The sequence below is a fragment of the Psittacula echo genome (assembly GCF_963264785.1).
Source record: "Psittacula echo genome assembly, chromosome: 6".
NCBI lineage: Eukaryota > Metazoa > Chordata > Aves > Psittaciformes > Psittacidae > Psittacula > Psittacula echo.
The window spans coordinates 46,474,335-46,501,967 of NC_137743.1; the positions used below are offsets into that span (position 1 = coordinate 46,474,335).

General features: G+C 53.8%; 2 protein-coding genes across 3 annotated transcripts in view; one reads left to right on the forward strand and one right to left on the reverse strand.

Moving 5' to 3' along the window:
* CDH23 (cadherin related 23) overlaps positions 1–27,633 on the forward strand; it is a gene marked incomplete at both ends in the record, with an annotated part of 200,662 nt that overhangs the window by 168,926 nt on the left and 4,103 nt on the right. For both annotated transcript variants that reach the window (XM_080621792.1, XM_080621793.1), the window contains 22 exons: positions 13,953–14,174; positions 14,257–14,376; positions 16,577–16,757; positions 17,639–17,772; positions 18,016–18,225; positions 18,403–18,510; positions 19,057–19,159; positions 20,022–20,147; positions 20,232–20,435; positions 20,665–21,123; positions 21,997–22,113; positions 22,647–22,871; positions 22,953–23,122; positions 23,407–23,544; positions 23,698–23,817; positions 24,244–24,421; positions 25,168–25,379; positions 25,907–26,101; positions 26,421–26,531; positions 26,715–26,844; positions 27,024–27,287; positions 27,411–27,572. In XM_080621792.1, the coding sequence (XP_080477918.1) occupies positions 13,953–14,174; positions 14,257–14,376; positions 16,577–16,757; positions 17,639–17,772; positions 18,016–18,225; positions 18,403–18,510; positions 19,057–19,159; positions 20,022–20,147; positions 20,232–20,435; positions 20,665–21,123; positions 21,997–22,113; positions 22,647–22,871; positions 22,953–23,122; positions 23,407–23,544; positions 23,698–23,817; positions 24,244–24,421; positions 25,168–25,379; positions 25,907–26,101; positions 26,421–26,531; positions 26,715–26,844; positions 27,024–27,287; positions 27,411–27,572 (3,889 nt within the window). The remainder of the gene's footprint in view (positions 1–13,952; positions 14,175–14,256; positions 14,377–16,576; positions 16,758–17,638; positions 17,773–18,015; positions 18,226–18,402; positions 18,511–19,056; positions 19,160–20,021; positions 20,148–20,231; positions 20,436–20,664; positions 21,124–21,996; positions 22,114–22,646; positions 22,872–22,952; positions 23,123–23,406; positions 23,545–23,697; positions 23,818–24,243; positions 24,422–25,167; positions 25,380–25,906; positions 26,102–26,420; positions 26,532–26,714; positions 26,845–27,023; positions 27,288–27,410; positions 27,573–27,633) is intronic.
* Positions 1,459–12,308, reverse strand: VSIR (V-set immunoregulatory receptor; the record flags this gene model as incomplete). The annotated part of the gene is made up of 7 exons (XM_080621799.1): positions 1,459–2,165; positions 2,433–2,620; positions 3,097–3,124; positions 4,637–4,744; positions 6,074–6,121; positions 6,906–7,361; positions 12,146–12,308. The coding sequence occupies 7 exons, from the start codon at positions 12,306–12,308 to the stop codon at positions 2,128–2,130; spliced, it is 1,029 nt and encodes a 342-aa protein (XP_080477925.1). The 3' UTR covers positions 1,459–2,127.

Sequence of the window (27,633 nt, forward strand, 5' to 3'; positions counted from 1 at the left end):
TCTCTACGAGAAAGACATTGAGGTGCTGGAGTGGGTCCAGAAAACGGCAATGAAGCTGGTGAAAGGTCTGGAGCACAAGTCTTCTGGGGAGCAGCTGGGGGAACTGGGGTTGTTTAATCTGGAGAAAAGGAGGCTCAGGGGGGATCTTATCACTCTCTACAGCTACCTGAGAGGAGGTTGTAGTGGGGTGGGGGTCGGTCTCTTCTCCCAAGTGACAAAAAATAGGACAAGAGGTAACGGCCTCGAGCTGTGCCAGGGTAGGTTTAGATTGAATATTAGGAAAAATGTCTTCACTGAAAGGATTGTCAAGCATTGGAACAGGCTGCCCAGGGCAGTGCTGGAATCACTGTCCCTGCAGGTATATAAAAGGATGTGTAGGTGTGATGCTTAGGGACACGGTTTAGTGGTGGACTTGGCAGTGCTAAGTTAATGTTTGGAACTGATGATCTTGAAGGTGCTTTGCAACCTGAATGGTTCTATGTTTTTGTGATGATTCTATGACTTGGAGAGGGTTTCAAAGCAGTTAGGGCCCACGGGCTGGCAGATCCCCTGCGTGCCTTTCCAGCTGCAGCTGCTGGAACAGGGAGAGGGAAGCGCCAGAGGCACTGGGCGAGCTTCCCCAGCAAAGCCAGGAAAGGGGCTGAGCTGTGGCTGGCAGTAAAGCACAAGTCCTGTGCTCAGGAAGTTGCGTCTGCAGTGGGGGCGTTGGTGCTGGCTTCTTTATCCCTCTGCCTGCGGCCAGACTATCTGGAAGTTCCTCTTGCTGTAACCAGCACAGGATTAATCAAATCCTGCAGCAAGCCGGGATGTCCCCTCCCCCAGCAGGGGCAAATGCTGCTTCCTGCAGCCACGTAGTATGAAAATCCTGTGTGCTGCCTGGGATGCTCTGCCTGGGCATGCTGCCTGGTACGGCTATGGCTCAGGTCTGACACTGTTTCGATATGACTAATGTTTATGTTTGTCTGGTGGAAATTTCCCCCCCCACTTTACAACAGAAACAGAAGCAACAGAAAATAAAACAAACACAGAAACATACCCTTCGAGTAACAGTGTCTACCACAAGGTTTTACGTCCTCGCCAGGGGTTGAGTCATACTGGAGCATGACCCACGGATTCTTTTGGATAGGCAATGCCAGGGTGCTGTGTTCTGGCAGAGGATGCTGGGAGTGCACTTGCATCCCATGGGGCATTGCAGGGTCCTTCAGCGTGGCTGAAAGCAGTGGCCCCAGGGACGTGTGCTTTGGCCACACTGGCCCCAAGAGGATGAGGGGAAGCCAGCCAGAACATTTCCCAGCACCCAGTGCATGCTCCTATGCCTCTGCCTCTCTGCAAGGGCTCTCAGCCATGTCACGGGAACATCCTCCTACACCTTCCAGATAAACTTTCTAATTTACAAGCATTTAAAAAAAACCCAAAACCATAAACATCCTTTTTTTTTTTTTTTTTTCTCTTTTAATCAGCACTGATAATGAAAGAAAGATAAATTCCTCTGATTCCAAGCTGAGGATAAAATTGCAGCAGAAATAAGGCTTCTCCCAACATGTGTCCAGCTGGAAAGCCTGCAGCCTTGCATGTCCGTAACCATCTCAAAAGGCTGGTAGGGAAGGAGGGTTCCATCAGCAGCAGGGAGCCTCTCCCCTTCCTGTTTTGCAAAGAAAAAGGTAGTACAAGATTGGCCAGTGACCTTGTTTTGTCTCATGGTGGATAAAGTACTTTACCATCCACTCCCAGAGAGGATGTTCAAAGATGCAGAATCAGGTTGATATTGCAGAGCTTAAACCCCTGGCAATAAGTTAAGTCCTTGGGGAGGCTTGCGGGTGCAGGTCATCCTTCCTTCCCCACATCCCCAGTTTTCAGCTAGCCTATAAAACGTGAGCAGTACAAAGCCATGCTCTTCTCCATAGAAGTAGTTAAAAACTGAAATCCGGGTAAGAGAGGTTCACTTCCAGCCCCAGGGCAGAGCCAGGACAGGAGGTGAGGTCAGGGCTCCTGCTCCCAGCTTCACTGTGTAAGGCTTTGCTGCCCACAGCCATGCTGCCCTCCGCAGGGTCCCGGCTGGGCGCATGGTGCAGTGACTGCCTGGCCTCTCCCAGCTGCGACTGGGGGATGTGATTTCCTCCGGGGTCATTACTCTTTCAAGGAATTTGGTGAGTCGGGAACAGGATCTGGAAAAGGACAAACCAGGGGTATTAGCCAAGCTGAGAGCTGTGGGGATCTGTTTCGGCAAGCAGCGAAACACTGCTTTTGTATGGAAAACAGACTTTGAGTCCTTCCCATCTTCAAATTCCTGGGACCTGACATCCCACATAATGCAAAGTTTGCAGCCAATACTTAACATCCCCCCCTTTCCCATTCATCCCTCTGGCTGCCCCTTTTCTTCCCACCCCTCCTGCCATGGCCTCCATGGGGGCTCAGGATTGCCTGTCACTCACCCAGCGTTGGGAAGAAGCAGTCCCCGGGGCCAGGGGGAGACAGGGGGGTGCCAGGCTCGGAGAGCAGGTGCCGGCCAGACTCGGACGGCTGCCGGCTGGCCATGTAGGAGAGCTGGGGTCGGGGCCGTGGCTCCATGCTGGCTGAGGGGACCGCCTCAAAGACAGGGTTCTCAATGCCCTGGGCATTGCTGGAGGAGAGGAGAGGGTGTGAGAGGTGAGGATTTGCATCTTTACTTCAGGAGCCTTTTTTATCTCAGGGGATAAAGCTGAGCGCTTGGAACAACAGGCAGGGCAGGGAGCAGGTTCAGGCAGTGGCACCTCAGGTGAGAGCAAGCAGGAAGCCCGCTGCAGAGGGGGGAAGCTTAGCTGAAAGGCACCCTGGTTTCAAGTTCTGGAGCGTGGGAAGATGTGTGCCCTTGGCACAGGCAAAAAGAAAGGAGGCACTTCCCATTCAAAGGAAGGGAAGAGGAACAGTGGCTGCCTGAAAAAGGACAGGATTCCAGGTAGAAGTGCCACCAGCATCCCCTTTGTCCTACTGGGCTGAGGATACATGCCAGCTTCAAGGGGAGGAGATGACAGGACAAAACCCTTGCAAGGTCCAGGATGCAAGCAGAGGGGTGTGCAAGGAGGTTAAGGGGAGCTGGCAGCACATGGGTTTCCTCACCTCTCCATCCTGACAAGCTCGTGAGCACCTGCCAAAGACAAAACAGTTGGTGTGAGTGCTGGCAGCGTGGAGCCCAGTGTCAAACCCAGACCCACTGGCAGCACTTTCTGGTGGTCCCATCCATATCCAATTCCTCTTCTTTCTCTGCATCCTTCACACCCTTTCGCCCTTCTTTAGCATCAGCCCCTTCTTTGCTCCCAAATCTCCTTCTGCAATGTCCCACCTTGTTTACTCCCCAACCTGGCCTCCTCCTGGATTAAAACCACAGCCTGTGAAGGAGGGAGAAGGAGGCACTTACGCCAATGCACAGGGTGAGATGAGTGCAGTGCAGCATCTGGGCTTCAGCCTGGTCCTGCTCGTGCCCAGGTGCACCCACCACCTGCCGGTGACACACTCCTAGGGCTCTGCAAAACGCCACCCCAGCATTTGGTTGCCCCTGTGTTTGTCCAAGCAGCACCCTGTTATTGATCCGCTCACCCAGATCCTGCAGGCTGTGTTACTCAGGTGTGCTGGATGTCTGCATGGAAAGCATCCTGAGCCGAGATGCACAAGATTTGGCCCAGACTGTGCTGATGGAAAGCACCTGGTAAAAATAACCTGTAGCTAACCTAGTCCAAGACACCCAGAAACAAATTTCCCTGGGAATTTGCTGTCCTTCTTGGATTAAATAGCATCCAGGTGATGCTTTGCAGCATAGGATGGAAGCTGCATCCCAGCCACAGCAAAATGGGTGCATGAAGGCATGTGGCCAGTCTTTCCAGCCCGAGATGGATGTCGAAAGCACAGTTCCCGTTCTCGTGCCGGCATCACACCCACTGCCGCTGCCAAACCCACTTCTGCAAAGGGTTTGCTCAGTGCCACGCAGCCACTCACTGAGCTTGGTGAGAGAAACCACAGGGCCCCTGGCTTGCCCAAGGCCTGATGAAATGGCTCTGCTGGTCAAGGTGGTGCACCTTTATGCTTAAATACTGAAATCACTGGGAGCCAAGCATGGGCAGGAGCTGGCAGCATCTTGGAACTGTCTGGTTTTCTAGGGCTGAGGCAGTGTGGGGAGAGCTGGCTTGCTGCAGTCCTATTGCCTTAGACATGTAAGGGGTCTTTTTAATAAGGAGGCTAGAAAAGGCATGAATAATGCTTTTTCAATAGCTTAGAAGGCAAAGCTTCTATTTCAGGTGTATGGTGGAAGGACAGATGAGTAAATGAGCCAGCTCTTGCAGAGGATGGGGAGGAAAGGGCTCAGCAGGGAGGGGGCCTGGCAGCATCTTTGCAGTCTCCCTGGGTGCCTTGCAGGCATCACAGTTTCCCCTCCTATCCCACACTCCTCACCAGCAGCCTGCAGGCATGGCTGGCCCTTCCAAGAACAGCTTTGCAGGAAGCATCTGGCAGGGACCTCTCTTTGGGCCACCTTACACTGTGCTCATGGGCAGCTGAACCAGCTGATCCCAGTGGGACACATCCCATCCCATAAAGGCCATGCTGACGCAGCCCAGGAGATGAGATGAGTGTCTTTGCAGGCAGCTGGCAAGGGGAGGGTACGTACGTCTGCTGCTGACAGCTTGTCTCTGCTTGTAAATCAGGAGCAAGATGAGGGGCAGGCAGAGGATGCCCACGATGCAGGCACCCGTTGCCAGTGCAGCAGCTGTGATATCTGCAATGCAAGAGGGCAGAGCTGGAGTGGGTGATGGAGAGGACTCACCTTATATTGCCTTGGTTTCCTCAAGCCATACCAGAAGCATGAAGCAAGACTGGCGTTGCCCCACGCCTGGTGCTATGAGCCTTTCACATACATGGGTGGTCCATTCCTAGCCGGGATTCATGCTGGGATGCATTGCTGGTTCCGGAGATAAGCCCTGAGGCATCAGTTTTGGACCTTTACCAAAATCCTCCATTGCTGGAGGACACCCCAAGGTCTGTCTTTGTTCTTCTAGATATGAGGAGAGAAGCAGGAGCCCTGATAAAGCCCTTTGAAGTCAGCAGAAAGGCTCCCAGCAATTTCAAAGAGTGCTGACTTCAACCCATGGCCAGCTCGTCAAAATCAGGCTGCTTCAAAGTACTCAGGCATCAAAGGGCTTGCTACCCAAGGCCTCTGCTAACAAATACTAACAGTACTACAGATAGAGGCTCCCCAGAAAGGCTGGCGGCCTTGCAAGCATGTCTGTGGCCATCAAGGTCCATGTGGGATGGCAGGGTCAAGGGCTGCCTAAATCAAGAGCAAATTTAGCTCAAGCCCTTCTCTTGCACATCCATGTGGGGAAGCAACTTCTTGCTCCATTTGTGTGGTTTGGAGTGGAGGGAGATGTTTCCCCTTTTCTTTTTTGCCTGGCAGGACAGGGTGTCCCAGTGCGGAGGGGATGAGCCAGAAACTGCTACCCATGGGGAGCAGGGGGCAGTTTCCCATGGCTGGGCTGGCCTTAACCATGCTGCAAACCAATTTTAGCAATATCTGCCCATTTATGACCCCAGCAAACAGGGGTAGATAGAGCAACCCTCTGAGGCATCACCTGCCTGTGCACCTTCAGCATTTAGACATTGTCTGTGCACTCAAACAAGATTTGAATTTCCCCTGCTGGAGCATCTCTGCTTGGGGTAAGAGGGCATGGGCTTGTGATGATGGCAGGGAGTTGCAAGAGGTTCCTGCAACTCTTTACTTTCTGTCCCTGCCCATCTGCTCATGGCAGCAGCCACTAAATCCCCAATCATGTTTTGCAGGGCTCAGGTGATTTATCAGGTGATCACTCTAGGGTGAATGATCCCCACAGGCTTCAGGGCAGTCATGTCCAGGTGATGGGCCAGAATAGGCTCTCCTCAGCCTTAGGATGTGCCTGTCAGATGCATCCATGGGGACAGCCTCAGAAATCACTCTCCCACACCTGACTGTGAGGTTGCATCTGGACACTGGTGTGTTTACAGCAAGCAGGCATCCCTAGGGAAATACAGGGGTGAGCAGGGCACTGCAGAGGTGTTTTTTTCCCTTTACCTTTGCTGGTGGCAGTATGAAACGTGCAGTTTTGAAGCCCTCCTCTGCCTGTGGAGGAGAAAAGCATGTTAAATCTCAAGTGATTTGCTCAGGTCCCACATTGCTCCTGATAGCTGTGCTTGCCTTTGCTCATCAGTATTGAGAAAATCAGCCCAGAGCATCCCAAAAGCAAGAGTTTAATCCTGGGAAGCTTACACTGGGATTCCTGCTGCAAGACCCCTTTTTCCTCATGGCAGCAGGGCCTGGCCCTGGCCATGCAGGCTCTGGGTGTTTTGGGTTTGTTTGGGTTTTTTTTTTTTTGTCTAAAAGAAAAACTCCCCCTCCTAACACTGCAAATCAAGGGCAGGAGATGCTGTCCCCTCCATCTTGCACCTCCTGGGCAGCTCTCCTCACTGGGCTGCTGCCCTGAGGTTATCCACAAGCCCTGCGTCCCAAGCAATGCTTGCAGCCCTCACTCAGGCTTGGATGACCAGCCAGCTCCTTTTATGTTGAAGTTTGTTTTCCTCTCTTCCAGAAAGAGGTTGAAGAAGATCACTGAAACTATGTAACATGGACTTTATTGCGTTCCAGCCTCTTGATTTATTTTTTCTTTCTTTTTTTTTTTTTTTTTTCCTTCTAATGTTCCAATGCTCTCTGGCCCTAATTCAAACCTTCAACATCTGCTGCTCCTTGACTCTTGCAACATGGCTTTGGCTTTCAGCATCAGCTCACCGTGCCTCCCCAGCCCTGATGCTGCACCCCAACGTCCCCCACCAGCCGTTATTTGCCTCCTCACCCTGACACACCCCGGCATGGATGCAGGGCTGTCAGGGGCTCCCCTTGCCCTCCTCACCTCGCTGGATCTGCAGCTCCACGAAGCCATGAGCGACCTGCAGGGTGTGGGGTTTGCCGTGCTCCCGCCTGGCCTCCACAGCGTAGCAGCAGTAATTCCCACTGTCCTGCAGCGTCACGTTCATCACCACAATGTGAAAGGCACCATGGTGGTCTGGGACAAACTCCACCCCGTGATGGCTGGCTTGCCCCGCAACAGGGGATTTTTGGGTGCCATTGCCTGGCAGCTCATGGTGCCTGCCCAGGTCATGGTGCAGCTCCTTCTCAGTGACGTTGCGGATGTGCTTCTTCTCAGAGCAGCTCTGGTCACCGTTGCTGCTGAAGTACCAGGTTTTGTAGAGCAGGTCATGGCGGTCGGCAAGGGGACCGCTGATCCGGCAGGTCAGGGTGACATTCTGGCCCTCAGGGCAGATGCACAGTGAATATGGGGTGGTAATGAGAAAAGCTGCTGGTCCTCCTGCCAGGAAGAAGGCACAGCAGATGCGTCAGACCCTACAGTCCTGGGTTTACCCTCAGTTCATAGCAAAATGGGGATCCTTCCCCAGATAAGCACTGCAAACCTATCACCTATGTTGGCAGAGGGATGGCTAGGGGCAGCCTCTGCAACATCAACTCTGCAGCAATCAGCATCAACACTAGCCTGCAGGCAGAGGGAAAAAATTCACCTATGCCCTTAGGGCAAGAAAACTCACGAGCTCCCCATATCTCAAGACAAGGGAGGTGGGAAGCACAGCGTGAGCCCTTTGCTTGCTCTGTAGCAACATCCCAGCAGGGCTGGGAGCAAAACTTCACCCTAGAAATAAGCCCTGGGAGAGGGCATGTGTCATGCTTTAAATGTATCTGAGCATCAGCCTTACGATAGCAGCAGAAGTTCACCCAGGGCCAGCAGAGCTGGCAGAGGGGTGTGGGGCAGGGAGGCAGGTGAGGGGCACCAGAACCTCTGCAAAGCATGCAGAGGATGAGGAGCGAGGCAGCAGGGCCCAGCTCGTGAATGAGGAAATACAAATGCTGCTGAGCCAGCTGCTAAGGAAAAATAAAAGGGAGGGGGAAAATAAAAAGGAAAACAGCACAGAGGAGCTCATCTCCCCCGCGAGATCAGGCAGGGAGCAGCCCTCGGGAGGAGAAGGGGAACTGGCCAATGCTGACTGTGAGGAGCAGCTTGAAAATGAAAACAATTTGCAGAAAGAAATCCCTGACCGCTGCTGGCTGTGAAACACAGGCAGGAGGCCTGGCAGAGACACAGGAGCGAGGGTCCCATCCCGCATACTGGTGGAGGGTTCTGGTGGGTAAGGGAAGCTGTTTATCGGGCAAAAGAAAAAGCAAAGACAGGCACGTCTTTGGTGCTCTGGCCCCACCCCTGCTTTGTGTTTGCAGAAATGCAAACATCACTTTCGAAAGCTGAAGTAAAAGCAGATTCTGGGTTCATTTTCTTTAAATTATTGGCAAAACATGGTTCCTGGGGCTGGTTTGCGACAGAGAAGATGGTATGAAGCAAATGTTCTTTACTTTGGTAACATCCTGTTGTGCCGTTTGCTCCACCACTGTTTCACTTTGAGGTTTTTCACTTGCTATACTGAGCGGGCGTCAATCACAGGCAGGGTGTGCTGCGCCTGCCTTTGCAAGCCATCCAGCTGGGTGAGAGGCTCCCCATCGCCGGGCTGCCAGGAGAGCATCCTCCTCAGGGCAGAGTCACCGTGTCACCACCCGGCACAGGGCTCTGCTTGAGAGAATGAAACTGAAAATGTCCCCCATGACTTCCACCTCTCGTGGATATTTACGGGTGTTAGGATGACGGTGTAAGGACAGCTGTGAAGGCTCAGAGTCCCAGCAGCATACCTGAGAGTGCTTTGCAGGGAGAGGGTGCTGTGGGGATGGCATCTGCCCCATCAGACCCCCCTGGTCTGCAGCACAGGGTGCCGAGGAGGCCTGTGGAGCTGAGGACAGTGTGACATTTGCCAAATTGCTCTGGCTAAATCACACTGGCTTCCTGCAGGCACCTCAGCCTGCTCCCCGTGGTGCGTGCAGCAGCATATCCCCAGGGCTGTGCTGGGGCAGAGGTTTGTGTGGCCTGAGCTCAACACTGCCTAGTTTGTGCTTGTTTTCAAGCCCCAGCTGCTCCTCGTCCTCAGATGCTGCTGGGGCCAGGATGCTTGACTAGGCTGGCTGTGTTCTGGCACGCAGCAGAGGGGCTCCCCCACCTCCTTGCCGGTGCACTGAGCACAAAAGGCACCTCAGATGTGTTTCTCAATACCTGCCACAACGGGAAGTGCCCCATTCACTTCGGGGTTCCCCAGGGAGCCAGAGGAAGGGAAGCCAGGGCTCTATTGAAGGAAGCCACACTTCCAACACCTTGCAAAAGTATCTGCAGGAGTCTCTGTTTTCCACACACTCCCTCAAATAAAACGGGGCCATCCCACGCATCCCTGCAAACCTCCGCCTCGCTGAACCATCCAGCCTTCACCTCTGGGGCTTGATAGGAACCGTCTGGACAGAAAGTCAACACAGCCCACGCTTTCGGCAGCGACGCCCAGCCACGGGGAGGGGCAGAGGTTAACCACGTGTGCGAAGCTTTCAGCATTACCGACTTCCCTTCCTTCTCCCAAGCAGGGGAAGGCTTCCAAAAGATGTTAAGCGGAGGAGAAAACAGCTGGGAGAGGAGAGCTGGCAAGGCACAGTTTGCCCCATAGCACTGCCAGGGAAGTTGCTCCCTCCCCAGGATATAACGAGGCTTTAAAGCGTGCTAGATGCCAGATGGTACCCGGAGGAAATGTCTTCCGTCAGCATCTTTGTACTAAAACTCATGGATCTTAATCTCCCCTGGGGTGCTGTGGATTTCTTCCATGCTCAGACCCCAGGTCTGGCTCCATCCCATCCTGGTTGCACCATTCCCTTTGAAGTCAGTGCTGCTGGCAAATGCCAAAATAAAGCCAGATGCCCGTCACTGCACATCTCCAGCTGAGAAAGCCTGGACCCATCAAGGTCCAAGCAGAGAGCTGTTGTCTTGTCACCATCTGGTAAAGACAGAGGAGGGCTCAAGTGGGTGCCAAAAGTGCCCCCCTTCCTCTTTGGCACCTCAGTGTCTTTGGCTCCTAGCTGCAGCATTGCATCGGTGCAGCATGGAGCCTGGTGCAGCTCTGGTACATGCCCAGTGCCAGCATCACTGCCTAGCTTGAAACCTGTGAACTCTCAGAGAAAATGAAGTGACAAAAAAGTGCTAATGCCAAGGAACCCGTGTTGTTCTGCCAACCAACAGCTTAAATAAAACAGGATTTTATGCCAAATTCTGGGTTTGGTGACCAAACCCCTCTCCTGGCTGCTTCCCCTGACTTTGGTCCCCTGCTCTGAGAAGCAGGTGGTTGATTTACCCTCCTGTGACTTACAGAAGTGATTTCCACATTATGGCACCTCTTTCCACTCCAAGGAAATCTGGGTTGGAGGGCTGCAGCCTTTGGGGAAGCTCAACCACAGCAGTGGAAGGGGCTGTCAGATTGAGAGTGACTGCTCAGTGTCAAAGTGAGGAACCCAGCTTTAATTCCTCCTGTGGAAGCTTTTCTAACAGCCTCACATGAAAGTGCCACAAGGTGTCATTATGTTTCGAAGTTATCAGCCAGGTGAGATGTGCAGGGGCATCCATACCTCAGCACAAGTACTGAGAGCAGGAAAGAAAAAGGAGAAAAGACTTACTGAAGATGCTTGAGACACCTGCGTTAATGGCTCTCATCTCCTGCACCTGGAGGAGCCAAATGGCTTTTTTCCTGCAGAGCTGTGCCCTGGGTGTATCATCCAGGTCATGGCGAGAGCAGCCTGGAGCTACTTGCACTCACTGGAGGGTCCTACCCTTGCTCCTCTTCCAGTACAGCTTGGCTCAGGGACAGGATTACAAAGCTGGGTTTGCACTTGGGATGCAGTTTTGGAAAGCCAGGCTCAGCTGCCATCCTTTGGGTGAAAAGGTGCCACCACTCCATCCACCTACCTGCCAGCGTCCCCAAACCACATAGGAGCTGGATGCCTCCAAGGACTCTACTTCTCCATCAAGCCCTGCTAAAATTAGCTGGGGGTTCAGAAAGTTTTGGCAGGCACAGAGTTGCACAAAGCTCAGTAACACTGGCACCAGGCTCATGTTGAACATCAGAGTCTAAGGTTGGTGTTTTGCAGAAGGCTTGACGTTCAGTCCCAGCACCCTAGATGGATAAATGAAATAATCCAAAGCCTCACATGGATGCTGAGAATCGCTCCTGGATGTTGAGAGATGCTCAAATGAGATGCAAAGTAAATCCACGCTAGCCTTGCTGCCCCAGAGGAGAAGGGGCAGTGGGGGCATCATTTCTTCCTGGGAATGTGCTGGCAGAAATCCTGGAGGTGGTCACTTTGTCATCCCAGGGCAGAGGGAGAAGCCAAGCCCAACAGGATGCTCATCCCCTGCTTGCACAGGGCAGGGTGAGACCACGGTCCTTCCCAGCTTCGTTCTCTGCTCCTTCGTCCACAGATGAACTGCAGTTTTAGTTGCCACCGCCCCTGTTCCACTGTCCGGCCCCGGAGGCCCGGTACGGAAAAGCTGCCCGCCAGGGCTGATGCGGAGTCAGGCGTGGAGCATCCCTCCTCTGGCGAGCGGCCGGCAAGCTTCCAGCGCCGGGAACTGCCCGCTCGAGGGAAGGGAAACTCGGCAGCCGCACACGGTGGTCCTGGCCCTGCCAGCTGCCTACCCGGAGAAGCTGCCCGACACGGCGCAGCAGTTACGGCTGAGCGGGGTATCCTTAGAGAGGGCATCCCAGCCCAACCCGCCTCTCTCCTCTCCCCGGGGCTGGTGGAAGGCGCCTTTCACCGGGGCGCGCCCGGGGATCACCGCCGTGCCGGGGCAAAGCGCCGTGAGGGAACGGGGCAGCACTGCCAGCTCGGAGTCCCGAGCGGGCGGCTGGCGGGGACAGGGGGATGGCTGCTTTCCTTCCACACACGTTAGATCAAAGCAAAGGAAAGAGGGGAAAAAAACCAGTCCCACAGTTTTAAAGCAGCAGCTCCCCTGTGGCCCCTTTCCCCAACACAACTTATCGTCGTGTGAAAGGCTGGCTTGACATACCCCCCCACACCTTCCAGCCCACAGTTACAGGGTGCGAAAGCAAATAATCCCCCAAACGCCCTAAATTTCTTGTGCCGAGGCACAGCCCTGTCCAGGCGAGCGCGACGCTCCAGCAAGGAGAGTTTCCCTGGGCGGGGAGGCGAGGAAAGCAACAAGCTGGAGCTTACCGTGGGAAGCGAGCAGGCAGAAGGCGGCCAGCAGCAGCCCGAGCCTGGGGGCCGCCGACTCCATCGCGGCTGGGACCGGGGATCGCTCGGCTCCGCGAAGCCGCCCGCACGCTCTGAGCAGCCCCACAGCGCCGGCCGGGCTGGCACACACAGGAAATTTCATTGAGAGCCTGCACGCAGCCCTGCGGAGAGCTGCGAGCACCCCCAGGAGGTGAGATACGGCAGGGCCCCGCGGGAGGGGGGGGGTGATACTTCACTCCCACAAGCTTGGGCAGCAACGGGTGCGTCTGCTGGGGTTTTAATCATAGAGTCGGAGGGGGTAGCTTAGAGCAAGCTCGTCTCCTGCGTGCGTTTTCAGGGTGCACAGGAGGTAGCTGAGGAGGATGCTCACCGTGCCGGGGACATGTAGGTGCTCAGCCAGGAGGAGCTGGGTGCTGGTCCCCATTCATTTCCCAGTGGGAGCCGATCCCCTGGGGGCAATCTCCAGCTCGCTTCATTAAAGTACACTTTGCTTGTAATTAGAGTTTTTCTGTGTTTGTGAGGATTAAGTGGGCTGAAACCCTCCTGGGATGACAGGAAGGCAGGTACAGGGAAGGTAACTCAGAGAGGTAAGGGGGAAGAGAACAGAGATTTCTCAGTAAAAAGAGGAGCAAAGCATCCTCCTCCTGCAGCCTGTTTACACAGGGCTGTTTACAGGAGGCCTTTACTCTGCCCTCAAATTGCAAAGCAGCACTGATTAGCAAAGGAGCACTGTGGGCTGATTCACAGAGCTGAGCTTCGAATTCAGAAGGCACGAACAAAATCTCCATGTGCAGCTAAGGGCCAGCTCTTTTCAAAACATTGTTCCCTGGAAAGTGGAGCCTGGAGGCACATGGAGGTTTGCTAGCCACAGGAAGCTTTGCTGCTAACCTGCTCTGAATTTGGAGCATGCCATGAAATAGAAAAGTAGCTAATTACTGCATGACTTTGTGGTTTTTACAGCAAACACATCTGTGATGCTTTCACCAAAAACGTAACCCTTGTCTAGCTGGAAAAAATTTGTTGCTGGGGAGCATGTAGGCACAAAGTCCAGAGACTCCAAATTGTTTATCATCCTGAGACCCTATATCTAACCTGAGCCCTTAGGCAGAGTGGCATGCTCTTGTCACCTCTCTGTCCCCAAGTGTGCTGTCATAGTGACACATCCAGAAGACAGACTTCACTAACTATGCAGGGCCAGATACAGCTGGAATAGGGTCAGGACAGGCTGAGCCTGACCAGCAGTGAAATTGTGGTCAGCAGGTAGATGACAGGGCCTGCAAGAGGTCAGTCTGGTTCTCCAAAATGTTCATTTTTGCTCCTCCCCTGAGCCATGGCAGCAACATTTCTGGGTATTTTCCATCCTACCATGTTGCCATCATCAGTAACAACAACCAAGGTGTCCCTAATGTCAAAATGAGGACTCATCATGCCTCCTCCAAAGGCAGCGAGGCATGATGGGGTTCAGCCTCTGGCTTTCCGTCTGCTGTGGGCTGCTCCCAGTTGTTACTAGCAATGATAAAAACTGGGTGAAAAGGAGAGAGGTTCCACAGAGACATGCTTTGCTTGGGAGCAAGGGTGTGATTTAATCTCTGTATATTTATCCCTGTACCAAGCCATTACCTGGATATGCATCTGCAGCCATGGCACATTTCATTTTGAGCCCTGCATCCTGTTTGTGTCTCTTAGCAGGATTGAGCCCATGTTGGTCATTGATCTTGACAGATCCCGCTTTCCCAGCCAGCTCCAAGAATTGCAGTGCTTAATGTGATGTCCCCATATTCCACAGGCTACCACCACAGTGTACGTCACCATCCTGGATGAGAATGACAACGCACCCACTTTCCGGCAGCAGCTGTATGAGGTGACCCTTGATGAAGGCCCCGCCACGCTCAATGCAACCCTCATCACTGTGCAGGCCCTGGACCAGGATGAAGGACCCAATGGCACAGTTACATACACCATCACTGAAGGCAACATCTTGAGCACATTCCACATTGACAGTGCCACGGTCAGTAAGGTAGCCAGCCCCATCCTGGACATGTCCCTGTCCCACTCCCTTCACTTCTGGCCGCTGTCCCCTTGCCTTGCAGGGGCATATTCGCACAGTGAAGGAGCTGGACTATGAGATCAGCCATGGGCGCTACACCTTGATCGTCACTGCCACTGACCAGTGCCCCATCATCTCACGACGGCTGACATCGACTGCCACGGTAAGGACCTGCCAGCGGGATTGCAACACCACAGCCTCGGCAGGGTTGAGGAGTTCTTCACGTGAGCAGTTTCACATCTCCTTCCCAGTGGTCACCAGTTGCTTTTCCCAGCTGCAGCCAGTTTGCCCAGTTGCTGTCACTCCCTCATGGTGAGTTGCAGGCATGCAGGCAAGGGATGTTCCTGGGTAAATTAGCCCAATTATTTCATCCTGCAAATGCACAAACAGGAGAAATTCCCAAAACTGCTTTTAAGCTGCATTGTGTTTTCTTGGACCTTCTTGCTTGAATGGACAGTAGATAGTAAAGCATTGCTATTGCATTAAGTTCTGTTTCATCTTTAGCTTCTCAGATTATTTATCTGCTTTTAAAAATCCTTTTTCATTCCTCTAGCCCTTTTTTTGTTGATTTTCACTATGGCTCTTCCATTTTTTCTGGACCATGATGCTTGAACTGTGGAGAGCTCAGACTAGCAGGTGCAAAACAAAGGTTTTGCGGGAATTGAATAAACCGGTTTTTTGGTTGGTTGATTGGGGTTTTTTTGTTTGTTTTTTTGTGACTAAAACCAAAATTTGACGGATTGTATGGCAAATGTTGTCCATGCCTAGACTGTTTTGGGAGTCTGCAGGTGGAAGGGATAGGTTAGATTTTCTATCTGGCTCTCTATTATGGACCATTATACCTCACCCAGATATTAAGCTAAGCTCAAATAAGGAGATAAGTTCTGAAAAGGAGATAAGTTCTTGTGTGCGAAGGAAAAAAAGAGAAACGTTTTTTCTCGCTTCTAACAGGAGATGCCAGTGTGGCAGATTTCCATGGATAAAGTCCCCAAAAGTCAGGCAGCACTGTGCTCCAGCTTGGGCAGATGGGAAGCCTTCAGATGTGTGCATCTGATGCTGCTGGAGATGCATTCCTGGCCCAGGAAAACTGCAGTGGAAACCTCGAGACCTGGGGTGTAACTGCCGACAGGAACAGCAGCAGCTGACAATGTGCTGAAGGCGAAGGCAGAGCTTTCCCTGCTCTTGGCCCAAGAAAAGACATGAACTTGGAAACCCCTTGAGCAACAAGTACTGAAGCTGAAAGGGATAGGAAACACCCTCCCTACACAGCCCAGGGAGTTTGTGCCAGCACCATATAAAAACATAGCTTTTAGGAGGAGGTTTGGTGATTATTTAAGATCCCAAGTGATGGGAAATCCATCACCCTGATAAGGCATGCCAGTGTTTGTTTTTTCCACTGCTAGGAAACAGCAGGGACTCAGATATACTCTGCTGTGAAGATTAGATTTAGCCAGTAACAAATACCCATCTGATGGATTTAACTATCCTTTAACTCAGGAGGTCAGAAAGTTCTTAATTTTCAGTATCTTTCTTGTAACCACCAAAGCTCAGCCTTTTACTGGACACTGGAGACTCTCATCCTCAGGCAGCATTTCTCCACTGTGCAAGTTCCCTGAAGCCAAATGGATAACCCTCTTTGCAGTACAGTATAGTATAGGGCTATATAATATCTTCTATGTAGTGCAACTCAGCTAGAAATTAAGACTCAAGTTCGTTGGAGCCCCAGCTTCGCCAGCAGGTCTACTCTGTCCTGAAATTTTTTATACTTTCCCCTTCTGAGATCTGTGGGATTGATTTATAGCCAGCTAAGTGTGTCATAGGAAGGGATGCTAAGCAGGGACACATGCCAGCTGCGTTGGTGGTGGTTTGTGTTGGAATATGGATACAAGCTGCAAATCTTTTGAAGTTTACTCAGCACTAGGAATGAAGCCCTTGGTGGAGGAAAAGGAGTGAGCAAGTGTTCAGCTGGCTGCAGGGATTGGATCTCTCTGAACTCATGGCTTTGGTGATCGAATCTGTGTCTGTGTTTTTTCTCTATCCAGTCTGGGTTTCAGAATGCAGATATGGAGAACATTTGGCTTTTGTGTTGACTTCTCCATCGTGATTGAAAAGGGCCCCACCTGTGTGCAGCTGAAGTTTCATCATGTCACTGTAGGAAGGGCATAATAAAGAATCAGGAGTAACTGAATCTGAGTTGTTCTGGAGGACTGTGAGTTGGATGTTTGGTGAACCCAGCAAAGCTAGAAATACAGAAAGTATTTTGCAGTGTCACCTGTCCATGGTTTCCCATGCTCCTGGCCAGTGGGCTGGTCTCTTCCATCGCTCTCCTCTCACTGCCCTCCATGCTCTGACCCTGACTGCAGGTGCTGGTGAACCTGAACGACATCAACGACAACTGTCCCACCTTCCCGCGTCCCTATGAGGGTCCCTTCGATGTCACGGAGGGGCAACCCGGCCCACGCATCTGGACCTTCCTGGCCCACGACGGTGACTCGGGACCCAGCGGGCAAGTGGAGTACAGCATCGTCGCCGGGGACCCCCTCGGTGAGTGGGGACACGGGGTACCGCCACTCCTCTGGCTGCCCCATGGAGGAACCTGGCTTGCGGGAGCGAGGGCGGAAGTGTTTCAGCAAAGCCATCCTCCCTCCCAGCACTTCTGCAAATTCAACCTTTCAACATCAGGAAATCCTATTTTGAGCAACAGGAAACTTAACCTGTTCATGGCCAGCCGTGGGGTGGCTGGGGCTTGTGCAAGGGAGGGGGAAATCTGCTGAACAATAAAGGCAAACAAAATTTTAAAAGGCAAAAATGCAGAAAAAGAAACTGAGCTGCAAGTACACAGCCCTGTCCCCTCACTCCTGTGGGGTTTGCAGGGCATTTGAGCATTGAGTTGCTTTGTAACCCCTGGTGAAGCTGTAGCTCCAGGCCCACCAGCACCCCAGAGCAGGTGGCAGCAGAGCCATGGGCACGTAGGGCTGTCCCTCTGTAAGCAGGTGATTACTTTAGCCCAGGGTGTCTGGCAGGCAGAGCCCAGTCCCATCCCACCTGACCCAGCTGCAGAGCTTTCCAGAACAACCACAACACAACCCCTTGGCTTGGGGCAGTCCATGCCATGTAGCCCACCCTGCTGTGGCCATCTCATGGCATGGGCAGGTGCATAGGGGCCTGTTGGCTTCTTCAGAAAGGCTTAGTCAAGGCACAGGCATGTCTTACTTGGCTGTTCAACCCATCCTCTGCTCATACCGGTACTTGGGGGTGCATCCAAGGGGTGCCACAGTCCTCCCAGATCTGCAATAACAGGGTACGGTGGTGTGCCAAACCTGCCATGGTGCCTGTCCTCTGACTCCAAAATAAGCCATTCTCTTAAAAAACTGGGCCACTTGCAAACAGCATGGCTTGAGGCAGGGCCCCTCTATCTCTGGCAGGGGAGTTCGTGATCTCCCCAGTGGAAGGGGAGCTGCGGGTGCGGAAGGATGCTGAGTTGGACCGAGAGAACATCCCCTTCTATAACCTCACCATCGCCGCCCGGGACCGGGGGGTGCCCCCCCTCAGCTCCACGGTAAGTCCCCTGGAGCAGTGTAAGGAGCTGCAGGGCGCCATCTCCCATCCTCAGCTCCTTCCCCCTGGTCTCTTCCTTCACTCTCCTCCCTTCCTTCTCCTTCCCCTTGTCCCTAGGGCTTTCCTCCCCCAGACCATAGTAGGCTGAGTGGGGAACCCCACCTCTTAGCCAGGGAGGGGGCAAATAAAAGATGGGAGGAATGGAAATACGTGCCATGAGGCCGCATTGTTTCTCTCCTGGCAGATCCTGGTGGGTGTCCGCGTGCTGGACATCAATGACAATGACCCTGTGCTCCTCAACCTCCCAATGAACCTCACCCTCAGTGAGAACGCCCCTGTCTCCAGTTTCGTCATCCGCATCCGTGCCCGGGATGCAGACCAGGGGCCAAATGCTCTCCTGACCTTCGACATAACAGCAGGCAACACAGAGAATGCCTTCTACATCAACAGCACTGTATGGCCCCAGGGGGGTGGGATGCTGGGACATGGAGGGTGGGCACCCCTTTACCTAGAGTCTTGCCTTCCCTGGGCACCCGTGGATGCTCTCTAGCACCCTTGCCTCGGCCAGAGGTGTCCTGGGGAAGCACTCCTCTTGTCCCTTGTACCTATTTCCTCCCTTTTTTCTTGGTAGAGTGGCATTGTCTACGTAAACCGCCCACTGGACCGGGAGCAGGTGGCAGAGTACAGGCTGACCATCACAGTGAAGGACAACCCTGAGAACATACGCAATGCCAGGCGGGTAATTATGGACACTGCCAGGGCCTCCAGCAATGCAGGTGGCAGGGCAGGTGGAAGAAGGGGCTCCTGCCGTGGCCAAAAACAGGCAGGAAATACCCCAAGTATTTCCAGTAGCAGCCACATCCCTTAAAAAAAATCTGGGGGTCACAAAGATGGGGCTGCAAACCCTTCCAAAGCAGATAACTGGATCAATAGGATTTAGAGCAAGTCCAACATCCCATGTTGATTCCATGCAACAGCAGTAAACATCACAGAAGGTCAAACAAATTTGGGCTGGAGAGCTGGACAACCACAATGACACCAGAGTACGTTTTGGCTCTACCAAGATGTCCCACGCATCACCCTTCAAGGGGCAGGCTGGGAAGAGATGCCCAGTCCTGGGGTGAGGATCCCTGCAGACCCTCCAGGGGTGGTCTAGGGAGCACAGCATCATGGCAGCACAGGACTCCCTCTTTGACCAGCACTAAGCAGGAGGTGGGAGAGGTGGGAGGTGACCTCAAGGAAAGGGCATTGCAGTCATCACCCTCTTGTCCCTGTTTTCCTTTAGGATTTTGACCTGCTGGTCATTTCCATAGCAGATGAGAATGACAACCGCCCTCTCTTCACCCAAAGCTCCTATCAGGCTGAGGTGATGGAGAACTCATCCCCGGGTAGGTCTTTGCCTCCCTGTGTGGCTCCTGGACACTCACTTTGGGGATGGGCAAGGGGAGGTGTCTTCTGCACGTCATGAAGGAGACATGACGCTGATCAGGGACAGGTTGCACATCAGTGGAATGGGGATGCTGAGTATGAGGGTTTCCTGCTGACCACCCAGGGAGGTCAGCCTTGAGGACGCTGTAGCTTTGCTGTTGGTGGAAAACCTTCCTGGCACAGGTCAGGCACAACCTTGCAAGAAATTGTCCCCACTTGGGAACTGCTTGGCTTCAAACAGCAAGAGGCATCTGCAGTCTGAGTCGAGCCCAGGGGGCAGCCTTGAGGCTATCAACCTGCCCAATATCCCTGCAGGTGATGGGGTGCCATCCCTCCATCACCGGTACCCGGAGCCACCTTGTTCTGGCTGTTACGGATAAAACAGTCCAGCTTGTCAAGGTAGACATTTCCCAGCCAAAGAGTTAGAAATACTCTTATTTTCTTGCCTTCCTGCCATTTAAATTGCTCCCTGCTCCAAGGCCTCAGGTACCTCCCTGTCCCGCCATCGAGGGACATCCCAGGCAAAGGGTTTGGGTGCCTTCAGGTGATGCCCTCAGTGGCAGGGTGCTGGTGCTGCCCGTCTGACGGATGTGTCTGTCTGTTTGTTTTTAGCCGGATGTCCCTCTGCCTCACCTGGGCCTCACGAGTCGGTCTGCAAGGCTGCAGCAGCTGCCCCCCATTGCCTTGTGCCCTGCGAGGCCCCACTCTGTCACCTCCTCCATCCATTCATTGCTGTCCCTCATGCACCACTGGGATGGGAGGGGGCTGCGGGAGGCTCCACAGGGAGCTGATACCCTCCCTAACCCTTATTATCCCACCCAGGGACTCTGGTCACGGTGCTCAATGGACCCATCCTAGCTCTGGACAGTGACCAAGGCAGCAATGCCGTAGTGACCTACCAGTTCTTGGAGGCATCCCTAGACTTCTTTGTTATTAACAACAGGACAGGTGGGTGGCTCATCAGGTCCTGTTCCCAGCCTGGCACCACCACATAGCCATGGGGTCTGTCACTGGGCTTTTCCCCTTTTCCAGGTGTCATTTCGGTGAAGCCCGGCAGCGTAATAGACCGAGAGGCTTTGCCGGACCCTTGTCTGGAGTACACTCTGGTAGCTCGTGATGTAGGGGGGCTGAACAGCACCGCCAGCCTGGAAGTGATCATCCTGGATGACAATGACAACCGCCCCGTTTTCCAGCCAGCATCCATCACGGCACGGCTGTTGGAGAACAGCCCCCCAGGTCAGCAGAGGGCTGGGACCAGGTGTGAGGATGGGTGACAGGGAGACTTGAGTGTTCCCCCGGGACTGTGAAGATCCAGCTCCCAGTGTCAGGGCTCACCAGGATTGGGTTGAAGGGAAATTTTAAAAGTAACTGCCTACATTACTTTACAGTATTTGCCTTGGGACTGCGGGCTTATTGCTGCTGCCCTCCTACCCTTGCTTAAGAGGGCTGTGTCCCCCCTTTCCAGGCTTCTCTGTCCTCCAGGTGATGGCGACGGATGCTGACAGCAGCCTCAACCAGCAGCTGGATTACCGGATTGAAGGTGGTGGCCAAGACAAGTTCCTGATTGATCCCGCCACGGGGGTGATCCGCGTGGCTAACATCAGCATCGATCGGGAGGAGCGGGATGCCTATCGGTTGATGGTGGTGGCTGTGGACCAGGGCACGCCGGCACTCTCAGGCACTGCCACCATCAGCCTCTTCATCGACGACGTCAACGACTGCCGTCCCGAATTCATCAACCCCATCCAGACGGTTAGCATCCCTGAGTCAGCTGCACCCGGCACCGTGGTGGCTGAGATGACTGCCATTGACCGGGACCTCCACCCTCGCCTGGAGTACTACCTGCTGGAGATCGTGGCCCGTGATGACACAGATGCAATAGTGCCTGGACAGCAAGGAGTGTTTGCAGTGGATTTTAGGACAGGTAGGAGAGCAGGAAGGGCAGTGTGGGCAGCGCGGACCCCTCTCCTTGCTTCTGCTGCTTCTGCTTCTCTGCCTGGAGGTAGGTGTCTGAGGCACGGGGAGATGATGCTCCCCTCCTGCCTCCCCACTCTCTTCCTTTGACTGCTCTGTCTCACCCTGCCCTATCCTCTCTCCCCAGTCGACTGACTTAACTAACCTGTTTCTTTCCTTTCCGGCTCTCAGCCCACCAGGTTTGTCTCTGTGTCTGTGCTCGTTTCTCTCTCTGTGCCATCCGTCACCTCCCTCCATCTCACCCATCTCCATGGCAGGCGGCCCCACAGTGGGCTGGGGGCTGCTCAGCCTTGGCAGACCGGATGCGGGCACCCTTACTGGGGGAGCAGAAGGGGCACTCTGGGGTAGGTGGTGGGCTCTACCCTTGGTGAAGGAGGTCCAGGAGCTCCTCATGTCTGTTTTGGGAGCACACAGCTGATTCAGGAAAGAAAAGCACCCTGGTTGGAAGTGATATAGTACAAGACCTTCAAAGGTGCCTGGATGCTGAGCCTAACGTAAATGAGGTCATGCCGGGCAGCAGCAGCAGTTGCTCCCAAACCCCTTGTCTACACAACCCAAACCCTTACCTGGCTAAGGCAGCATAAGAACCTGTTAGCTGGGCAGCAGGGAGCAGGCAGGAAGGCAGGAGGTGGAGAGCAGTGGGAGGGAAGTTGTCTCCTCATGTAGCTATCAAGTGTTTTCCCTATTTAGAGTTTGGGGAGAGGCAGGAGAGCAAGTGCAGCAGAGAATGCAGTAGTTGGCTGGTACAGACCAGTCTGCTGAGGGTCCCCAGTGGGGGGGGTGCAGGCACCACCTGTGACACCCATCTTTTTGGGGTTCCCAGGAGCTGTGAAGATCAAAAGTCCCCTCAATCGGGAACTGGTGGCCACCTACGAGATCACCATCTCCGTCCATGACAATGCCAGTGAAGTCATCGACCGCTCAGTCAGCGTGCCCAATGGTAAGCATGAGCTCTACCCAGGGAGTGCAGGGCCAGGGCTGGCACAGCCTTTCCCAGTGCAGCTTCTGGGTAGCTGGCTGCTCTCCCACCTCCCTCTCCATTCTGAACAGCAACATTTCTAGTGAGACCAGTCTTGGACCAGCTCCCATCAGCTTCGGGTTCTTCTTTAGTGAATGGCCCTGACAAGCCAAGGCTGCACTGGGGATGGAGAGGGCTGTGTGCTCATAACTGTGCCATAGGAGACACCCATTTCTTCATTACCATCTCCGTCATGTCTTGCCACCCTGCTCCCGGTAAATTGAGGCCTGTGTGTGAGAAAGCACACAAAAATCAGGAATAGGTCTGAAGTAGGTGGCCCACAGCCAGCTCAGGGCATAGCAGCTTTACTGATTATATTTTTTCTTGATTAACCAGCACCATTTAGTTTTATGCTTGTATCTTTACAACCTTCTTTTCTCCCATTTTTTCTTCCCTTCTTTTTTCCTCACTTCCTCTTCTGTTCTCTTCACCTGTCCTGTCCACCATGGCCACAGCCAAGCTGACAGTCAATGTCTTGGATGTCAATGACAACACCCCCCGCTTCCGCCCCTTTGGCGTCACCTATTTCACTGAGAAGATCCTGGAGGGAGCCACACAGGGCACCACACTCATCTCCATCTCAGCAGTGGACCCGGACAAAGGTGCCAATGGGCAGATCACCTATGAGCTTCTGAACCTCTCCCCGGAAGGCTACGCCTGTCTTGAAGACCAGTCGGCAGGTCGGTGGCCTGGGGGGGGGAGTCTGAGGCAGGTCAGTGGCCTGGGGCAGGTGTCTCATGTCAGGGTCTGACATCCTCTAGGGAAGGTTGTGGCCAACAGGACGGTGGACTACGAGGAGGTGCAGTGGCTGAACTTCACTGTCCGAGCTTCTGACAACGGCTCTCCCCGCAGATCTGCTGAGATCCCTGTGTACCTGCAGATAGTGGACATCAATGATAACAATCCCGTTTTCAGCCAGCCATCCTACCAGGTGAGCTGGGGTCCCCTGTCCAAGTCAACGTGGGGCTGAGCAGTGCCTGCCTGGTGAAGTCAGGCATAGAGCTGGGGGATTCTCCAGGGTCACCTTCTCTTCCCTCTGCCTGTGCTTGAACCATGTGAAGAAGATGGCCAACCAACCAATGTACTCTGAATGTGTGAAATCTTGTTCTGGGCCCAGCTGTGCCCAACCCTGGGTGCCCCCTATGCCCTTGGTTATTTCCTGCTAAAAGCATAAGTGATGAAACAGCCAGTCCTGCTTGCTCCCTTTGCTTGCAGAAAGCTGTCTTTGAGGACGTGCCATTGGGTACAGTCATCCTGAGGGTCAAGGCCACAGATGCAGATTCTGGGCGTTTTGCTCTCATCCAGTACAGCCTGGGAGATGGAGAGGGCAAGTTTGGGATAAATCCCAATACGGTAAGGAGCCAACTGAGGCTGGAACAGGGGAGAAAGGGAGGGGAGGCTGACAAGGTCTTACCTTGTCCCTTGCTCCCACACCTCACTTTCTGCCCCTTCTCGAGTACCAGCTCTGCCAGACGAGGTCCACCTGAAGGTCTTTATGTGCTGCAGGGTGACATCTACATCCTGTCAGCCCTGGACCGGGAGAAGAAGGATCACTACACACTGACAGCTGTGGCCAGAGACAACCCTGGGGACATCTCCAGTAACCGTCGGGAGAACTCTGTGCAGGTAGAGTTCTCCCCCTCCCACCACCCCTTGTGAGGTGGTCACCAGCAAGAACGTGTTAGACCTCATGCTTTCCTCCTCAGCAGGCTAGTTGGCCTTTGAGAGGGATCAGGCAGAAGGAAGAGCAGATGGCCTTAGGGTTGTGGGTTGGACGGTCCAAGGGAATTTGTGCTGCAGGGACAGCATGTTTGCAGGAGGGGCAAGGGAGAGTGACGCTATTGTCTGCAAGTGCTCTAGTGTGAATGGGTGCCCCAGCCACAGCAGCCCCCATTGTTGGAGGCAGGAATTCAGCTAGCAGAACTAAACAAATAGCAGGAAGGGCACCACAGTCTGGCAGTGTAGCCCTGGGTCACAGCAGGGGTACAGCCTCCAGAGCTTGCCTAGCCATCTCCAGCCTCACCTCACCCAGCTGGCTGTGCTCTGTTGAAGGTGCTGATCACAGTCCTGGACATCAATGACTTCAGGCCCCAGTTCAGCAAGACTCAGTTCAGCACCAGCGTCTATGAGAATGAGCCAGCAGGGACATCAGTGATCACCATGACTGCCACAGACCTGGATGAAGGGGATAACGGCATTGTGACCTACAGCATAGAGGGCCCCGGAGCTGGTAGGTAATGGTGGTGGGGTGCTCCTCCCCAGGAAGGAGGGTTATGATGAAGAGCAATTGGAGGAGACATAGGGACCAAGCCTACACCCCATGTACTGCAGCTGTTTTGAAGCAAGGTTGTGTATGCACTCCCAGGAGAAAAATCGAAAGTGTACAGCTTTTGGTATTGCTCCACAGTACCCAGTTCCTCATGGTGTGGCATGTTATGGCTTCATCCTGCAGCCCACCCTTGCTTTATCCTCTTGTCTGCCCCAGCACAGCAGCACTTTCTCTTACATGTGTCTTGGAGCAAACTCACTGCACACTTCAGAGTAAAACTAAAAAGGCTAGAAGGTTGTGGGTGGATAGTGATAGTGCCTGAAGTGCAGTATATCTCTGCACACTGAGGAGTGATGGGAACCAGGCAAAATCCAGCATAAATGTAGAGGGGAATGGCAGAACATTCACTTTTCTGAGACCCATGGAATCCTTTGACCACTGCCTAGGCAGGAATGAAACATAAGGGTGGCCTGAGAGCAGGGCCCTTGGCACTGACACATGTCAGGAGTGTGGCAACGGGCAGGGATGCTCTGAAAACCCTGAGACCATCCACATCCCTGGCCTCAGACGGGCAGTTCTGCTGTATCACCCCTTGGTGGGGATTTCCCAACAGTGAGGGGTGTGCTTCAGCTGGTATACTGGTTTCCGACTATAATTTGTCTGGTGCAAAGTGTCCTGAGCCAGAGATGTGGGGTTTTTTCCCCCAGAGGCTTTCAAGATCAATAAAGACTCCGGGCTTGTCACGTCCCAGCGGCGCTTGAAGTCCTATGAGAGGTTCAACCTGACTGTGGTGGCCACAGACAAGGGGCATCCCCCTCTCTGGGGGACTACCATGCTCCACATTGAGGTCATCGACATCAATGACAACCGTCCCGTCTTTGTCCGCCCACCGAATGGCACCATCCTGCACATCAAGGAGGTAAATCCCTTGAGAGACAGGGGAGGTAATGACAAGCCAAGACCATTCCCAGGAGTCTTCTTGCCTACCAGTGGCAAAATTCAATCTCCATTTCCACCAGGGGTGAAACAAGACCTTGGTTTAACACATGGCAAGAAGGTCATGGGGCTGAACCGTCAGCAACAGCCCCTCTCCATACGTGTGAGCATGGATGCTGGGGCAGCTCTGGGGAACAGAAACCCCAGCAGCATGCAAAATAAGTAAACAGCCGGTCACTGCGGGCCAAGCCTGTTTATCATCAAGGGACAAAATGCTGACACTTAAGATGTTTCTTCTTTCTGGGAAGCCAGGCTTAGCTCAGCAAGTCCCCAGCATATACATAGTGCAGCCACCATGCCTCAGGCAATCATGGCCTCATGTTGCCAGCCTCCAGTTGGATTTTGGCAGTGGGAGCCTGCTGATCCTGACGCAAGGGTGTTTGGAAGGGCAGGGGGAGCAGGGGGCTCGCACGTAATGCTGGGGCTGAAGGGCTGCATATGTGCAAACAGGAGATCCCCCTGCGGTCCAATGTCTACGAGGTCTACGCCACGGATAAAGATGAGGGCCTCAACGGAGAGGTGCTCTACAACCTGCTGAAAACTGGGGCAGGGAACAAAGACTGGGAGTATTTCAGCATCGACTCGGTCAGCGGGCTGATCCAAACGGCCATGCGGCTGGACAGGGAGAAGCAGGCGGTGTACAACGTGAGCCGGGCGGCAGCACAACTGCAGGGTGGCTGGGGAGGTCCTCGAGGCGGTGGGTCTGGTGCAGGCCTGGCGGGATGCAAATGATGTGGTGGGGATGGGGTCATCTGCCGCAGTTGTGAAGATGCCATAACTTAGCAGGAATTGGGTTGTTATCAAGCACCATCAGGGAGTTGAATCCTGGTGGGCACGCTCCCAATTCCCTGTTAAATCCCCCCAAAATCCTCTGTCCCCCAGCTGTTCTCACTGTTCCTACCTCAGCAGTGTCTGCTGCCCCACATGGTTTTGCCCAGGATCGCCCTTTTTCCTCTCTCCACAGCTGATCATCGTGGCCTGCGACCAGGGACAGCCAGCCTACGAGACCATGCAGCCCCTCCAGGTTGCACTCGATGACATCGATGACAATGAGCCCCTCTTCCTCAGGCCGCCTGTAAGGTGCCAGGATGGAGGGGCTGGAATACAGGGGATGCAGGGATGGGGTGCCAGCGAGCATGTGTGGTGTAGCATGCACTGCTGGGCATCGTCATGGTGGGGAGCATGATGGGATTTGTCCAATTTTTTTTAAAGCCACCTCAGTTCTCATAATCCTCCCTTCTCCTGGGGTCTCTGATAGAGGGACAGTCCCCAGTACCAGGTCCTCTCCGTCCCTGAGCACTCACGGCCAGGCACTGTGGTGGGGAACGTCACTGGGGCGGTGGATGCAGATGAGGGCTCCAATGCCATCGTCTACTACTTCATAGCAGGTGGGTGCCAAGTGGGGAGGGGATGGGCAGCTCTTCATCTCCTTGTACAGTCCTCACCAAGGGTTTCTGTCATTTCCATCATGTCCTCATTGCCTTTCTGCCCTGGTCAGTGGGCGAGGTGGTATTTCAAAAATGCTGAGCCCAAAGGGGACTAACAGGGTACCCCTTTCTGCACTCAGATGGGAACCAGGAGAACAACTTCCAGCTGAGCCGAGAGGGGAAGCTGAAGGTCTTGCAAGACCTGGACCGGGAGAAGGAGCCATACTACTCCATCATCGTCAAAGCATCCAGCCAGAGGAACTGGACCCCTCCCCAAGGCCAGCAAGCAGGCAGAGCCCAGCCCTGGGATCTTAGTGGGGACCTGACCCTTCAGGAGGTGCGAATTCTCCTGGATGACATCAATGACCAATCCCCCCAGTTCACCAAGTCAGAGTACACAGCGGGTAAGAGGTGCTGGGATCTGGGGGGAACCAGGAGCCAGTGGTGCTCAGGGTAAAATCCAGTCACATGAAGGGGCAGTGAGAGCCAGCCTGGCCCCAGGTCCCTGTCCCCTCTCTCTCTCAAAGGGGTTGCCACTGATGCCAAGGTAGGATCAGAGCTGATCAGAGTGGTTGCAGTGGATGCCGATGTAGGCAATAACAGCCTGGTCCTGTACAACATCTTGGGCATACGCTACATCAAGCAGCACTCCAATGACTCTGAGGAGGTGACCAATATCTTCACCATAGGTGCGCTCCCTGCATGCCAGAGACATCCCTGTGGCCGAAGACTTCCCCATGGCCAGCATCA